The sequence below is a fragment of the Amphiprion ocellaris genome, chromosome 20 (genome assembly GCF_022539595.1).
Source record: "Amphiprion ocellaris isolate individual 3 ecotype Okinawa chromosome 20, ASM2253959v1, whole genome shotgun sequence".
NCBI lineage: Eukaryota > Metazoa > Chordata > Actinopteri > Pomacentridae > Amphiprion > Amphiprion ocellaris.
In genome coordinates this window covers 16,468,658-16,485,206 of record NC_072785.1, presented here as the reverse complement: position 1 = coordinate 16,485,206, position 16,549 = coordinate 16,468,658, and the positions used below count along the sequence as shown (strand labels likewise).

Sequence of the window (16,549 nt, the reverse complement as noted above, 5' to 3'; positions counted from 1 at the left end):
ATTTGTTATTTAAATGACAAACAGCTGCAGGAGTGGCGCTCAGAGAGGGGACGCAGAAGAAAAGGTGGACAAACCAATTCAGATTTCAATCCGGCAAAGACACAAGGCCCCGAGCCATCAGTCTAATGAAAAAAGGCAGCTCCACTGGTCTAAACACACACGACGCCGTCTGCTCGGTGCCTCCTCCGATAGAACCAACTCTACATCACACTTCTTCTGTTTCAAACACAAAGCTACTGAGTCTGAGTGTACACTGGCCTCTGTTAACTCACCAAACATTTTACCTCATGGAATTGACATGGAGTTCCAGAAGTGCACTAAAAACAATCTACAGCCATCCTAGATCTGCTAACTAGCCTCTATTAGGCTGTATTTCAACAGAGTGGTGCTTTACATCCGCTGAATGACAATGCTAACCAGTGACGTTTGCCATGTTCATTGTGTTGGTTTAGGTTGTAACCATCTAATAAAAAGCCCTAAAGTCCACCCATGGATGTATTTTTAAAAGGAATTTAAAATTTTGATCTGATAATGGCGCTAAACTGAATTGTAATCTCAAAAAGTAACGCTTATGTAACTTTAGCAGTTTCATCTCACAGTTCTGTAGATTAACTTTTTGTTGCAATATTAAGTCCTGCCCCTCTATGTTAACAGCACAACCATGTCCAGAAGTAGAGAGGATTCCAAAATGTCTTCTGTGCAGCATGACAGTTATAATGCCATAAATCATAAAAAGTGAAAACAAGTTTACTTTCTCATATTATTTGCTTTATGTAAAAATAAAAACAAAAAAAAATAAATTAATATGAATAATATTTTCCCAAGTGCACACAGGTGTTATGACAGTACTGGAAAAATATGGCCACTCTACATACTACGACATACTACTAGATTTTACTACTTCTTTCTCCATACTTGCATAGTGTGTAAACACTGCCTGCAGTTCAGTTGAAAAATCTCTCAGTTTTTCTCATGTGACTGTCAAAGCTGAGTCACTAACGGCTTCATTATTGCGCAGAGGAGCACAGATATTTTATGTTTTTGTACAGGATTTTGGTGACTTTTTAAATGAGACACTTGAAGATCAAATATGATTTTAAGCTAGCTTTGGGGTGGGTCTCTCACTGACAGCATGTCATAAGCAAGCGGTTCAAGGACTGTCCTTGGGAAAGATGAAAATCCTACGATTCTCTTTGTTTTTACAGCTTCTGACAAATGGTGTAGTTTTGGCGATGTTTTAGAGATGACATGCATTTCCGCACTGCCAGGTTTGGGAGTTTAGAGGGTTCCTCAAAATCTTGCCATTTCATGTAAAGTCTTTTAACAGTTGTTGAGATATTTTCCCCAAAACACCACATGCAAACTTTATGTTGGGGCTGGAAGAAAAGTGAAAACCTCAGCAAAGCTATTAGGACTTATCGTCTGGGCACCATAAATGCCTGTACGTGTTCTCTAGCAACCCTTCCAACAAAAGAGCTTTTTATTGTCAGACAATAAAGTTGGTCTACAAGTGTTGCTGGTGTTCTGATCTCTTTAGACTTTTTTTTTCCTCCCCCATGCACCTTGGCAGCAGGTGAACTTGTGCCATAAATCCCGACTCTGCTTCTACAATCCATCCAGTAAAGCAAGACTGCTATCCCAGGAACTAGAAGCAGTTTCACTTCAAAGCCGATACTTTCAGCTCTATCTCTGAGACATACAACATTCACCGGTGACATGTGAATGTGTGAGGACATTACCTGATGTTGTGACGGATACGGCCTTCGTTTCCCTCCTCCTCCTAACATTTCCTTTGCACAACAGCCGTGGAGTGGCGTTAGTCTGCCTGGGAGAACATAAGGCAGAGAAAAAACAAACCATACTCACAATATGATGATGCAGCTCCCATCCACAGTGCAAATATAAACATGTAGAAATGTAATAATTTCTCAAAAGTCGATAAACGCAGCCACTGCACTTTTGCAGGCAGCGCAGCTCACATTTAGCCTCATATTTTGCTATATATTAATTTTTCTTCATTAATGCATATTTTTCAGCGGAGCGAACGTCCAATGCAGAGGGATGCTGGGGTGCCTGAGTCAATGCATAGTTCACATAAACAAATTACACCTGCTCTATGCCTCCTGCGTGTCATATGTCAGGAGCCCTGAAATAGGAAAAGCTCCCCCATGAGCTTAATAGCCCTGACTTCTGAGATGTAAAGTTAAGGTCAAGGTCTGTTCCATCACTAGGGGGTTGGGAGCAGCTGATGTGATGAGTTCAGTGTGTATGTTTGTGTATTGGAGGAAGGGGACAGAGACAGAAGAGTTGGAGTGAGCTGCAGTAAGACACAATGACAGACCCAAAGATTTAAACCTAATTGAGGCATGATGGAACTACGCGGCATCAAGGGGAGGTTTAAAGATTGATAAGAGGGCCTTTTTTAAAATGCCAATAAACCTGTAAGACCGACTGCTAAACAACACAGAACCTCAGAGAAGAAAGCTCCTTGTTAACCAGCGCTGCTCACCTCAGACTGCAGGCTACATAAAGCTCACAGCCCTAACAGACACATGCTACAATAAGGCCCCGTCAGGCCAGCCTTTTAACAGGCAGCGTGTTCCATGACCTCAACGCCCATAAATCACATGACGGGTGTGCAGGCGCTGGGTGTTGAGAGCTGTGCAGGGCACGCTTTGAGCGAAGTCTCTATGTTGTATAATCAATAGATATAAAAATAAATGGCCTGACCGTTATTCTCTCCCTGCTACCCCTCTCTAATAAAATCCCAGTAATGCATATTTCATTTACTTTTATACTTATTGATTACCTGTACTCCAGTTAGTAAATCACGCGCCTATCGATCCCTCAATCGTACCTCTGTCGGACAGCACATAACCAGCCATTTGCGCCCCTGATAAAGAGCTCAGGCACTGAACTCCCCACAGTAAATCTTTGCAAACTAACTTTTTAATTCCAAAATCGATCCACGTTTAAACGTCGCATTATTTCACGAGGCACGCCCGCGGTATTAAAAGTAATACCCTGATGCATTTGGTCTTAATGTGTGGAGGTCCATCCCTCCATCTCTTCCCTCATTACACCGAGGCCAAGACACGCCGGGGGCCCTGCAGCCTGGAGGGAGGCGAGGACCGTCCCCAGCTACTGAGAGCTCAGACTCACAGCCACTCTGGGAACGTCAGGAGCCCACTGAGGCACTCAGCACAATGCTAATCAAACATGAGAATACCATCAGCTGGCTCATTAACCAAGGCAAAACACTACCATTCATCTCCGAGCAGAAACCAAAGGCTTTTTTACAAGCATGTTACATGGCTGAGTGTAAAAACGAAAGAATTAAAGAAAAAAAAACACACACACACAACACTGTTGCTATTAATTAACATCTGTTACTTCATCAGTCTGAACAGCTTGACAGATGTTGGCCAGTTTGTGCCTGGATTTACTGAAACTGTGATGAGAAAACAAAGACTGACTTAGAGGCAGTGAGCAATGACAAAAAACAAGTCATAAGTAAATGAGATGGCCAACAACAAACACATTCTATCAAAGACACAAGGACACCGAAGAAAAAAGTCTCCAAGATGGATTTTTCAGGTCATATGAGACACTTTTAAATGCAATGCGGTCCCTTAGGGTGCGCAGTAAAACAGCACTGACACAGGGTCAATTGTAATTTTGGCGCCCACATCCAAAAGCAAATATATCAATTAAAAATAATAAATCAAAAGAGGAGTGAGGAGCTGTGGTTACAGAATGGCCATCTATTTTCATTATGGTACATGGCGCTTCAGGTGTGAGCAGGATCTCAAGATTAATAGAGGTATTCAAATGAATCAGAAAGGATTAGGGTCTCCAGGGAACATAATCAATAGCTCCAAATCAATAATCAATAGGCCACTCACACCAATATACTAACTGCTGACACCGTGATCTCACAATTAAAATGAAAACTGGGAAGGGAGTGGCGTAAGACTATGATTTATCTCACAGCGCAAGTGTCATTTAGAAATAAATAAGTCAATAGATAAAAGCTGCTGCTGCCTGGCTCAGGTGGGAGGCAGTTATGCATTCTAACGTGGCCGCCGGCCCCGAGCATTACAGCCAAATCCCACAAAGCATTGCGCTATTCACACGCAGAATGCAACCTCATAGAGCCTTTATTGCTTAATATCAAAGATGCGATCGTCACCGTCAACTTGCGTCAAACAAGAGATGACAGCTTTTATTAATACAATATCATTTCAACAATACAAGATTAATGCTTACACCGTGCCAACTGAGGGAACACTTTTGTCTCAAGGGTGTTTGAAAACAAAGAAAAGTCACATCTGAGGGGCCCAACGCTGGAAATCAATCACGCAGGTAAGATGATCAAACTGAAACCAAAAAATGGACATGTTGAAGTTTGTCAAGAGCAGGAAGGAGTTTAATTGTGGCATTTCTCATGGTCACACCGAACAACACTTCTAACTATTTGTATGTTGGAGTGTTTCGCAGGAAGTTAAAGGAGCTAAGTGGGTGCCATGTGTGCAGAGCTGGGTCGTAAGGACAAAGCAGCCATCTCACTGGAGAGTGGATTTGAGCAGCTTGGGGAGATAGATTCAGCTCGTGCCGTCCAACGGGACACATCAGAAGCCCCTCTCGTCAATCCCCCCTCTCTCCCTCATTCATTTGGGAGTATGATTTATACTTTTTGAAGTGAAGGGTCTTGAATCCCACTATAAAGGAATTAAGAGGTCTCCCTTGAGTCTGCCATTCAAATGACAGCATGGCAGGGATATGAGGGCTTTTTAATAGAGAGAAATTAGTATTCACGATGCCTTAAACTGGAATCTGAAGGAACCTTTCAGGTGGAGAAGAAAGGGCCAGTTTAGAAAAGAAAGCCCTAAGAAGTCGGGGGCTTTTCATAGCAGTCGTGTTTTTGCCCCTCATCAAGGAGCGCTGGAGCGCTCTGTGAAATCACCCAAGAGAGAGGGAGGAAAAGGAGTGTGTGTGAAACAAAATTAAGAATGCACCATAAATAGGCAGAGTGGAAACAATACAATGAGGAGTCCCACAGTCTCGAGGCCAAGAGGGCTGCTCTGCTCCTCCACAGTCCCCCATGCAGATCCAACAGTTCCAGGGATGACTGGGAGCAATGCGATGCTTTGACAAACATCTTTTGGATAAACCTTTTTTTAATGTTTTTGTGCAGTTCCACAAATGCTGGGATTTGAATCTGCATTACAGCTACAGTATGTCAACACTGAGTATTTCTCTATTTGGCAACACTGACCTTGAAAACTAGTGAATCGGTGTTACTTCTACAGCTCCCTACAGTGAGTGCAGCGGCAACTTTGGAACAAGACTGCCATTAACTCTCATATATTATTAGATCATATTAATAGTTAATGACTTTACCTAATATTGCGTACGTCAGGATTTTGAAGTGAGGATATATTTCAAACATCTGGCGCAAGAAGTAGGGCATTACATCTGTTTCAGCTCTCAGAGACCCCCGCAGTTGACCATGCATTTCACACAGTACTGCCCCTCCCAATAAATTTCTCTTTTTGAACTTTTGAAACAGTTTGTTATAGAGAACCTGAATATAATTTTGGCAAACAATGCATAGCACATGTATAGCATGCGACATATGAAATATAAGGGGGGCGACCCGATAGCAGAGTGGTTAGGCTGCATATGCCCTGAGCAGTGACTCCCAGGTTTGATTCCCAGCTGGTAGCACCATTTACATTCCACATTGCTGTCGGTACTATCAAATAAAAGCTTAAAATGTCAAGGAAATCTTTAAAAATATGACTTAATTTGGTGTAATAACAATACTTGATGTTAAGTTCGGTATTTTTTGCCTTTATCAAATCTGCAAGTTACCACTACTTTACCACCTATCATCTTTAAAAAAGGTTAATAAAAGACAAAAAAACAGTACTGTTCAAAAGTGTGGGGTCACTCAGAAATGTCCTTATTTTTGAAAGAAAAGAATTTTTTTCAATGAAGATAACATTAATGAATCAGAAATACAGTCTAGACATTGTTAATGTGGTAAATGACTATTCTAGCTGGAAATGGCTGATTTTTAATGGAATATCTACATAGAGGTACAGAGGAACATTTCCAGCAACCATCACTCCTGTGTTCTAATGCTACATTGTGTTAGCTAATGGTGTTGAAAGGCTCATTGATGATTACAAAACCCTTGTGCAATTATGTTAGCATGTGAACAAAAGTGTGAGTTTTCATGGAAAACATGAAATTGACTGGGTGACCCCAAACTTTTGAACAGCTGTATATGTATATTTATAGGAAAACAGGTATTTGCAGAACCTCAAGCGAATACAAAGTAAAGCCAGCATCAATAAAATGGTTTCAGATGAACATATTCACAATAACAGCGTATATGATCTGTGCATTATATGCTGCTGCCAAGAGAATGCTTTAAGTGTCAACTGAAGTTTAAATCTCCCTCTAGTGTACTTGCAACCTGAATATATTAGTGCTGAAACATGCCTTGAATTTACAAATTCATGCGACACAAAAAGGCTAACATCTTCTTCCTCACACTAACACACACACACACGTACACACACACAGCTCAATCTCACTTTAATGAAGAAAGAAGACGTTTCAAATACATCTGCCCACTCAAACACACACAGTCTCTGAGGCATCATCTTAACAAAGATTACTCTAGTTAGTGGTGGCCTCTGCTCTGTAACTGATTGGTAAAAGTGAGCTAGCCATAGATCAATATATTGAGCTGTGATTGAAATGACTGAGCGGTGTCTCCGATAGGCCCTTGAGAGGCCGCTGTGTTTAACTAACATGTGGCATCAACTACCTGTTTCTGAAGGCTGAGGAGGAGCATCTGAGATGGGAGCTCTCTGACATCATGTCAATAGGACACACTGGTAATGGGCACAAAGGGTTCAACTGCAAATTGAGAGTATCAATAACATTTAGATTTTTGCAGTTTCACCATCAGAATCTGAACAAACTGGGGACAAAAAGACAATAAAGCTTGGAAAAGTCTTTTTAATGTAACATACCTGGCTTCGGTCTCGTTTTCCAACAGAAGGCAGCCAAAAGCTAAAAGAAGAAGATCACAGTAGAATTACTGGAAGAAAAATGATGATGGAAAGAAACGGATTTAATACCATGGAATTTTGTTTTCATAGGAGTTTTAACATCTTACTCTCTCTGGTAAGGATCTTGGGAGTAATGTCTCAGTCTCTCTACAAACACTGGCATGCTGTTGCCCTGTTCAACACAAATAAGACACACAGTAAGAGGCACCAACTGTTTTCAGCAGCTCTAAGATTAGTGAAGAGTAAAATGCAACTTTTCTTTCACCTTTCTGGGAAGCCGCCTCCTGTCCTTCCGGATGCAGCAGGCAGCAGAGCTAGGCAGCCGTTTAAGACATGAATGATACCCTGCAACGGTGCAAAAAAAACATCATCTATCTTCTTGTGCTGCAAAATGATCAAAGAATGTTCAAAAGGGAAGCAGGAAAAAGACAACAATGCAAACTTTGTTTATCGTACTGTGCCATATTTCATGAGCAAAGGGAAAAACACAGTATGACTAGCATTAAGAGGATAATTAAAAATGATTAATCAAGGGCATTCAGTCATTTTGAAACAACCCAAGAATCTTTGGGACAACCAGTCAAACACACAACAGTTCTGTATTCTAGTACAAAAATGCAGGCTCAAGTCTCTCCAAAACTGCTGTTTTATCTCAAAGACAAAATGCTTCTCCACAACCTCTGTCAGAGGGTCGTGCGGGTTGCAGGAAGGTGGGCGAGTTATCCTCGAGGGAAAGCTGGTTGTCAGAGTCCCAGCTGGGCAGGAGACCAGCGACGCCCGTCCCGACTCCACAGTCCCCCTCAAAGAACCAGTCGCTCTGCTCATCATCACCTGCACACAAGAACAGGCGAGATGGTGCATCGGTTAGCATGACAAGGCAGCAGCTTGTACTAGGAAGCATATTTATAGGGTAACATTGGAAATAGCAGTTAAATATTGGACAATCTGATTTAGAGGCTACAATACACTTGTATGATGCTGGCTGAGCCATGCTGTTTGCGAGTTTACATAAGAGATGAAGAGAGCCAAAAAGAAGTGTCTTAAACCTGCATTCTTCCTAACGGCCATCAGGGGGCGACTCGTCTGATAGCAAAAGGAAGTCTGATTGTATAGAAGGCAATGGAAAAACACCCCTACTTCTCATTTGATTTGTTACCTCGGTAAACATTTTCTGAATTAGTTCATGATCTCAATTGTAAATTTCATCATCATCATGATGTTTATTTTGTACATTATGGTCCCACTCGGAGGAAAATGGACAATTAAGCAGTGTAAGCATTAGATGTGGTGACTACAGTGACCTGTCAATCAGAATAGAAGAGTAGCAAAGCTTCAACGGGACAGTGAACATTAAAATAGTCATGAACTTTCTTTTAGGGTTTGCACATGCATTCATCTAAGATGTCATCCACTTCATTAAAGTGAATTGTAACATTTTGCTTGCCTAAACCATCTCTGGACTCCAATGTTAATATTTTCCGGTTTGTTCAAAGTCTGTTGGTCAATACTCAAATTATGGTCCCATTTACAGTAATATAGACAATCAAGCACGTGTACTTCAGGGAATGACTGCCTGCTGACGATTTGGTACTGCACGTATGAGTTCAACTTCAAAGACAGATCCTCTCTTCACACATCATGTCAAGGTGGTAACAGCCAAATTCCACACTCAAGGATTCAAACCGACAGTCTACAAACCAACGGGTGACTTCATGGAGACCATCTTTTAATATAGTTTATGTTTAGGAGAAGCTAAGCTGCTGTATGTTCGGTGATCCTACAAACAACTGGAGCTTTGATGAGTAGGTGTCAATAATGGATGAAATTGAATTTTAGTGTAAATACTCCTTTAACTACATTAGCACCAGAAAGCAGCCGCCACATCCCCAGACAGTGAGCTCCTCTCAGACCTGTCAGTCAGCAGAGCGCACTGAGGAACCATGCCTCTCACAGTCAAGGTGTAGTGACAACTGTTAAATCAGAGGCCGCCTGGCCCCACCACGGCTAATGAGATTAGCAAAGGCTTCAGCGCTCATTAACACGACATGACAACGTCTTATTAGAGTCGCCTGGGTGCCCAGCAACCAGCCCATTGTATCTAAACCTCCGTCTCCACAGCCCAAGCATTCCCTTAGACTCCAGCAGGGTTTTGTCCAGCTCTGACAACTCATCATCTGTCCTCACACAACACAGAAAGCTTCATCTGTGAACTGCAAGTGCCAAAAATCCAATCAGCTGTTTACTATTTTTAGTGCACTGTATGTGAGGAAATATTTGCTATTTTATACCTTGTCTTCCTTCATCATTGGTGAAAAGGCCAGGGTCACTGCTGCATGTGCTGCTGGTTTCCCTGCAGAGGAAAAAGAAAAAAAAGGTCACATGTGAATGATTCCCACTCACATGCTGCTTTAATATCAATGACATCTGAGGAGGAAGAGCTCCATTTTGATTTGTCGTCTCAAAGCTGATGGGTTCTTTAGGTCAGACAATGTTATAGCATCTGAAAAGTGAACAATGAAAATCAAAAATTTACATGCCCCCGTAATGTCAATATTTAACATGTAACATTCAATAATAGAAATAATGAAGAAGACCGGAGCTAGAGGTCGACATAAATGGAAATGACACAAAAAGACAGAGCGTGCTGTGTTCTCCCTTGTTGCGATAGCAAACACAAAGGCATCAGGAGAGACTCTGATCGAAGCCACTGAGTGACATGAACAATCTAATTGAATATCCTCCGCTGTCAGCTCCAATCTAATCTGGCCTGCGTTGTGGAGGATGACAGGAGAGCGAAACACATTCCCCTGCCCGCCCCTCCCTCTGGGTGTGCCCCACACACAGCGCAACGTGCCGCTTCCACACAACAACTGGCCGACATCTGCTGTGTGGGCTGCCACCGCCACTCTGCCTGGACTGCTCCGTTGCCGGGCCTCTCCACACGCCCCGGGCAACCCCTGTTACACCCCCTCCACTGCCCCGCATCCTAATCACTGAGGGTTCCTCTGTCTTTCTCACACCTCGGCCACCTTGGATGGAGACCTCTGCACAGTTCAAGGTCAAGAGAGGGATGGGGGAGGAGCAAGAGGTGCAAAAAGCATCTGCAAGAAGTTACCAAGCAGTTTTTGGTTACTTTAAAGAAATGCAACACGTAGTTGTATAACTACATATAGCTTAAATGTAAAAAAAATAACATATTTTTTTCCAATTCTGAATAGCAGCTAGCTAAAGGGACAAGTCACATTATTTCACTGGGTAAGAAGTTCCTTCATCATCATGAACAAAGACTTCATATATTCTGCACTGTGTGAATAAATATTTATTTGGGGTCAACCAGTGTTTTTTCAGGGCTGTTATTTTGATATTGATTACAGAGCCTGATAAAAAAAAAAATCTGGAAAGATATAGACTATCCTTCAAAAGTTTAGGGTCACTTAGAAATGTACTTATTTTTGAAAGAAAGGCAGTTTTTTTCAATGAAGATAACATTGAATTAATCAGAAATACAGTCTAGACATTGTTAATGTGGTAAATGATTATTCTAGCTGGAGACGGATGATTTTTAATGGAATATCTACATAGGGGTACAGAGGAATATCTCCAGCAACCATCACTCCTGTGTTCTAATGCTACATTGTGTTAGCTAATGGTGTTGAAAGGCTAATTGATGATTAGAAAACCCTTGTGCAATTATGTTAGAACATGAATAAAAGTGTGAGTTTTCATCGATACCATGAAAGTGCCTTGGTAACCTCAAATTTTTGAATGGTAGAGCATATTTGCAGTAGAAATTAAAATCTTTGTCTTAAAATTTTAAACAACAAAAAGCCTACTTGATTGGCTATTGCTTGTGATGTACAACTAATCAGACAGCGCTGACTATAGACAGAAGTAACTCAAATATAACTCATTTTATAATTAATTTATCTGATCGGGAGTCAGTTAAAAAGTAATTGTGATGCAGACAATCAGAAAAATGCTGGTCGACCTTTCTATTTACTATTATAAACAGATTAAAACAAGAATATAATCACTGACACATTCACTATACAGCTTTTTTGAAGAAACAAGTCAATCATATTTGTGGCTTGTTTTCATCTTCTATCTTCAGCAGCATCAATGGGATTTGGGTTCAGTGGCATCAACATGTTCAGGGATTTTTTTCTTTAGAGATAAAGAAACGCAGACAATAACAGTAGCATTACCTCTTAAATAAAGCTAATTGCCACAGTGCTTTATGATAGAGAGGCAGCTTAATTCTTTTCACTGCCTTGCATTTGGCTCTCTGTTTATCATCGCCGACCTTGCTCGTAGGAGAAAGCTGGAGGGTCAGATATGCGCTGATACTGTGCTTTGCCATATTGCAGAGGCCTGTCAGTGACGACAGGATCAGGGAAAACGTCCATCCAGCCCGCCTGTCTCCCCGTCCAGATGGTCCTGCATCATCTCCCTCTAACATCCACGAGAAGCAGATGTGAGAGGGAAGCAGGCCTCTCCGGGGAATCTGGAAGATGTCTGGCCTCGTCGAGCGGTCGCGGACCGTCCCTCCACCCCTTCAACCCTCTCCAGACTGACTCCCCAGGCCTCTCCTCAGCTGCACCCCACCTCTGGACACATCAGCTGGCATCTGGAGCACACAGCACTCCTACCTGCCGTTTTGGTTTTAGGCTTCATCCCATCCACAACCTTTCGCAAGAGTTAGGATCAGCATGGTGTCTCTAAAAAAAAAATGTGTTTGCTCCTTATTGGAGGGATTTTGTACAAAGTTTGAAAAAGAATCACAGGTATAAACAATTAATTAGAGGCACCCATTAAGTATTTATCTGTATTAAAGGTGTAATGTGATGTCGCTTGGAGCAGCACCGGGCCGATGTGAGACCGTTTCCATTAAGTACTGCCTAATTAATGCTATGAATAATTGAGATCCTCATTTTTCTTGGGACCAAATGGAACACCTCCTTCTTCCTTCAGCAGTGACCTTTGTCAGGAAAAGTTGACAAACATTTTGGGCAAACTTGGTCTTTCACTCACAGCATGCAACAAGCAAATTCTGGCACTGAACAGCACTTGAACCGGTCGAAAAATAAGATAATGTGCACCACAGTTAGAATAAGTACTATATGTCCAGGTGAAACAAAGGCAAGGGCAAAAACAAAAACTGCATTCCAGTGTTTAGGGATGAACTCAACTCCTCACACAGCCCCATTGTCTCTATACAAGCCAAAGAGGTGAAGCAAAACACAGTATCCAGATGAGCACTAATCATTAGGATATAATCCTCAGCTCCTGGGAGAGGCAGGCCAGTTTGCACAGAGATTACAGGCAAGCCGCCATTTATTGAGCCTGGGCTCATTCTGCAGAGGAATAAAGAAGAGGCAGAGTCGGAGGGGGGCAAAGTGCTGATAACAATGGATCTGTGGGCTCTTCAAACAAGCCGCCCCAACCCAAATCCATGCCCTCTTCCATGGGTGTCTGATTATAAGGTTATCCCACCCTCCCTGAGCTGCAGTAATTGGATTAGTCTCAGAGATTTATGAAAATTAACTTTGGCAAATGCCGCACTGCTTTACCAAAAACTCCACATAGACTTCTCAAAATAGAAATTGCGGCACGATAAAGCCGAGAAAAAGCGCTCGCAGTGGCTTTTGTTTTGAAACCAACATCACCAGAAGCGGCACGCAGCTGGAGACGGAGGCTGAGCCCGGGACAGCGACTACCCACAGGTGAGGCCTGCTTGCTGGGCCAGCCTGGGTGCCAGGTGGCCTCAGTGCCAGCAGGCTGGGCCAGCTCTAATCAAGGATGTGGAGCCCAACTGGAGCTACCAACATCTGCTCTCCTTGCACTTGGGTGGCTGAAGGCGAAGCTCTGCTCAGTATGCACATAAGGGGAGTGACCTTGAGGAGAGGCACATTTTAAAAGACTAGACACTCCATATGAAAAAGGTTAATGGAATGAACGGAGACCAAAGAAATATCCGAGGGACTCAAAAGACATTTCATCAATGGCATCTGTGTCCAACATCAAATGGACCGTAGAGTGTCAGAGTATAAATATTGCTGTTGTACCACTGTCAACCCCTCATCACTGCTGCCATTTGTTCGTATCCTTTGCCTCCGCCAGGGTTTAACCATTAGATTGTTGAGCCCTCAGTACAGTATGGCAGTCTACTGAGCAGCAATCAAGAGTGTTGGCGTTGTGTAAGTGAGAAATGATTGACAGCGTGCCATGGCGCTCCCATTTATTTCTTCTCCGGAGCTGTTTTCTGTCAGAACGGCTATTGATTTTTCCATAAAGTAAGAAAACAAGTACCGTTTAGGGGCTAGGGAGGTCAGCACAAATTAAACCAGAAGATGTAAAGCCTTCTCTCTGTCCCATAATGGGCTACCTCAAATGTCCTCTTCTCACATGTTTTATATGATCAGCAGATAATGAGATCGGCTACAGAAATAAATGGTGAAAGAGCACAAGAGGACATTAGAAACAGGATCTTCAAAGCTGTACAAAAATACCATATGTTAAACTTCAACTCAACCAACATTCCCCATTTCCCCAATTATTCATCAGCTCATTATATCATCATTGCAACTGTGTTGTAATATTATATCCTCCAAGCTCCATTAAAGGGATTTTTGGTGATTTTTTTCCATTTCCAAACCAAAAGACAGAGGACAGAGGGTGTTGGGTGACGTACAGATTGTAAAGTCATTTGAGGCAAATGTATAATTTCAGGCTATATAGATAAAATTGATGACTCCTTTCCTAAAGATCTTAAGAATATTCTCTGATAAATACATGCGCTAACAGTCAAAAGTTTGGAAACAACTTCTCTGGTTTTAATTGCATTATTTTAGACTTTGTAGATTAATACTGAAGACATCAAAACTGTAAAAGAATACATATGGAACTATGTTGTAAACAAAAAAGTGTTAATCTTCAGTAGTAATCTACAACATATAAAATAATACAAATAAATAAAAAGCAAAAAATGAGAAGATGTGCCCAAACTTTTGACTGGTAGTGTATATTCATCTACACTGTAAAAAAATAAATAAATCCTGCCGCAACAGTGTCAGAAAATATCTGGTACAAAACAGTAGAATAATGTAACATTCAAAAACTGTAAAAACTGCAAAAATAACAGCAAATATCTGTAACATAATTATATATTTATCTGACTAATTCTGCAATGAAGTAATTTTAGGGTCTCACTTTGTAAAATAACAAATTACCATTTGTAAAATTACAGACTTTTGGATGTGACCATTATGTAAATCCATGTCCTGTGTTTTTTCAGTTGTTTTGTAAATTAATACTTTTTTCTGTGAATTTACTAGATATCTAATATCTGATATAACACAATATGCAGAATTGTTCTTTTAAATAACAGAAAATATCAGTCAAACAACATTGTTTGCTGATTTAAATGCAGTAAAACTAGTGACATTTTACAGTCAGTACAAATTACCATCTTGAAAAGTTTTTTTTTTCTACTGTTAAGGTGTAAATTGATTAGTTGTGATATCCTGTGACTTTACTAGTTATGATCTGTAGTTTAACAAAACAAGGAACACCTGTAAAAGAAGAGTAAATTGTTCAAACATTTATTGATTAAACCATTGAAAAATGTTTTCTTCCATATACTATACAGTGCACTATATTCACTATCTGCTGTTGTATTAGAATTCTAAAGTCTATGTATTATATTGTGACCTAAAAAAATTCCACTCTGGACCAAACAAGTAACATCCTCTTGGCATATATACACAAGTTTTCAGTGATAGGAAAGGTCCTTCATTGGTAACCTGTTACTTATGTAAAAGGGATATGTAGCAAAAAATAGTATAAAAAGCGTAAGGACTGATTCACAACAGAATGCCCCCTTTCATAGTGTTGTACTATTGGATTACCAATACTAAGGTATTAAGTGCTCTTAGAGACTACTTATAATAACTATAAAGTACAATACAATGGAAACGCTAAAGCCCTTCAGTACAAGTAAATGTATTTAGTCACACTACTGTAATTTTCTGTTAAAAATCCTGTAATGTGTCACATTTTACAGATGTAAACACTACCATTGTACAAATGTCTATTCATTGCTCACTATACCGTGAACTACTGAGTGTATGTTATATAGGGAGTGGTGGATGAGGGAGGGACTTTGGGTAAAGCTACATTGTCTACTGTCAGAATTGATTTTCAGACATATTTAAGTCGTAATTCCACAGTATAATTTAGTATTTGCTTCACCGTAATAACAGAATGTCACGATGTGCTTGCAGTTACGCCCACACTTAGTTTTTGCTAAATAAAATGCACAGAAGTGGGCGCACTCTGGGACTGTGGGACAGGCACAGCTTTAATTACCCAGCCCAAGACAGGAATTCATTTCAAAACAAATCAATACCACACCAAGTCACTTATTTATTTGTGACAATATTTCTCGAAAGGAAATAATGAGCTGGCAGATGCCCGGAGGCATAACTATCAAAGATCCCTCCCTGATGATCATTTCAGCTATAGGAGATGAGGATGAAGAGACTCTATCATTCATTTTTAATGTCAACTCAATACTTTAAAGTGGAGTGGCATGATTGTGATACATTTTTTTGGTTTAGTTGAGGACATGCTGAATATTGACAGCTGGCTCGATGAAGACAGGCAATATAGATCATCTTAAATGTCGCCTTGTTTAATTGCTTCTGTCTGATAGTAGTTATGCCCATGACTTTTATGTTATGGGTTTAACTGCCTTGGTAACTTTCAATTTAAAGGGTAAAAAGGGGCTTTTAGAGTTCTGAGCTCCTCCTTCAGTATGATCTTAATCCAGATTCTTTACACAATGACAGGGCTAACATTTAGCTTGTTGCATAACTGCAAATTAAATGTAGGGTTTTGAAAATTGAAAATGCACTTATTATTTTACGAATAACAGGACTCAAAGCGCTTTATATAACCCTAATTGTAAGCTAAAATGGACAAGGAGAGATGCTGAATGCTGCTATACATGGGAGACGGAAGAGACTGACACTATGGTCACTGAGCCAATCAGAGCCCAGCGCTGTACGCTACACTTTTTATTTCGATTAAATATTCTTTTACTATATTTTAATTATTATTTCTTATATTTTTTATATTGTTTTTAATGTTGTAGGCTAGAAAATGCTTATTTTACCACAAAAGTTATTAAAAATAATGTAGCGATCACAGAGCCGGTTGTTATGACTGAAATGTTGTGCTGGGAGTTTGGGATGTTGGGCGTTTTATTGTGTTTTTGTGGTTTAGTCAGCCGAGTTAGTTTGGTTAAGTGTTATGTTGTCAGGACCATGAGTGTGAAATGCAGTGTGTTTGATGATTTCCCGCCACATTTTCTGTATTTCTTGTCTCTGTGTGTGTCAAAATAAAAGCATCTGCTGGTTGCAGAGGGCATAAAGAGTAGATATCTTTTATCCGGCTTT

General features: G+C 40.7%; 1 protein-coding gene across 4 annotated transcripts in view; it reads right to left on the bottom strand.

Moving 5' to 3' along the window:
- Positions 1–16,549, bottom strand: part of LOC111578304 (G patch domain-containing protein 2-like) — a 54,710-nt gene that overhangs the window by 8,238 nt on the left and 29,923 nt on the right. For 2 of the 4 annotated variants that reach the window (XM_055006238.1, XM_055006239.1), the window contains 7 exons: positions 9,380–9,441; positions 7,770–7,922; positions 7,357–7,436; positions 7,199–7,263; positions 7,053–7,092; positions 6,845–6,936; positions 1,740–1,821 (listed from right to left, as the gene is read on the bottom strand). In XM_055006238.1, the coding sequence (XP_054862213.1) occupies positions 1,740–1,821; positions 6,845–6,936; positions 7,053–7,092; positions 7,199–7,263; positions 7,357–7,436; positions 7,770–7,922; positions 9,380–9,441 (574 nt within the window). Of the gene's footprint in view, positions 1–1,739; positions 1,826–6,844; positions 6,937–7,052; positions 7,093–7,198; positions 7,264–7,356; positions 7,437–7,769; positions 7,923–9,379; positions 9,442–16,549 lie in introns of all 4 variants that reach the window. The other 2 variants (XM_035954958.2, XR_008600097.1) reach the window with 2 other exon arrangements.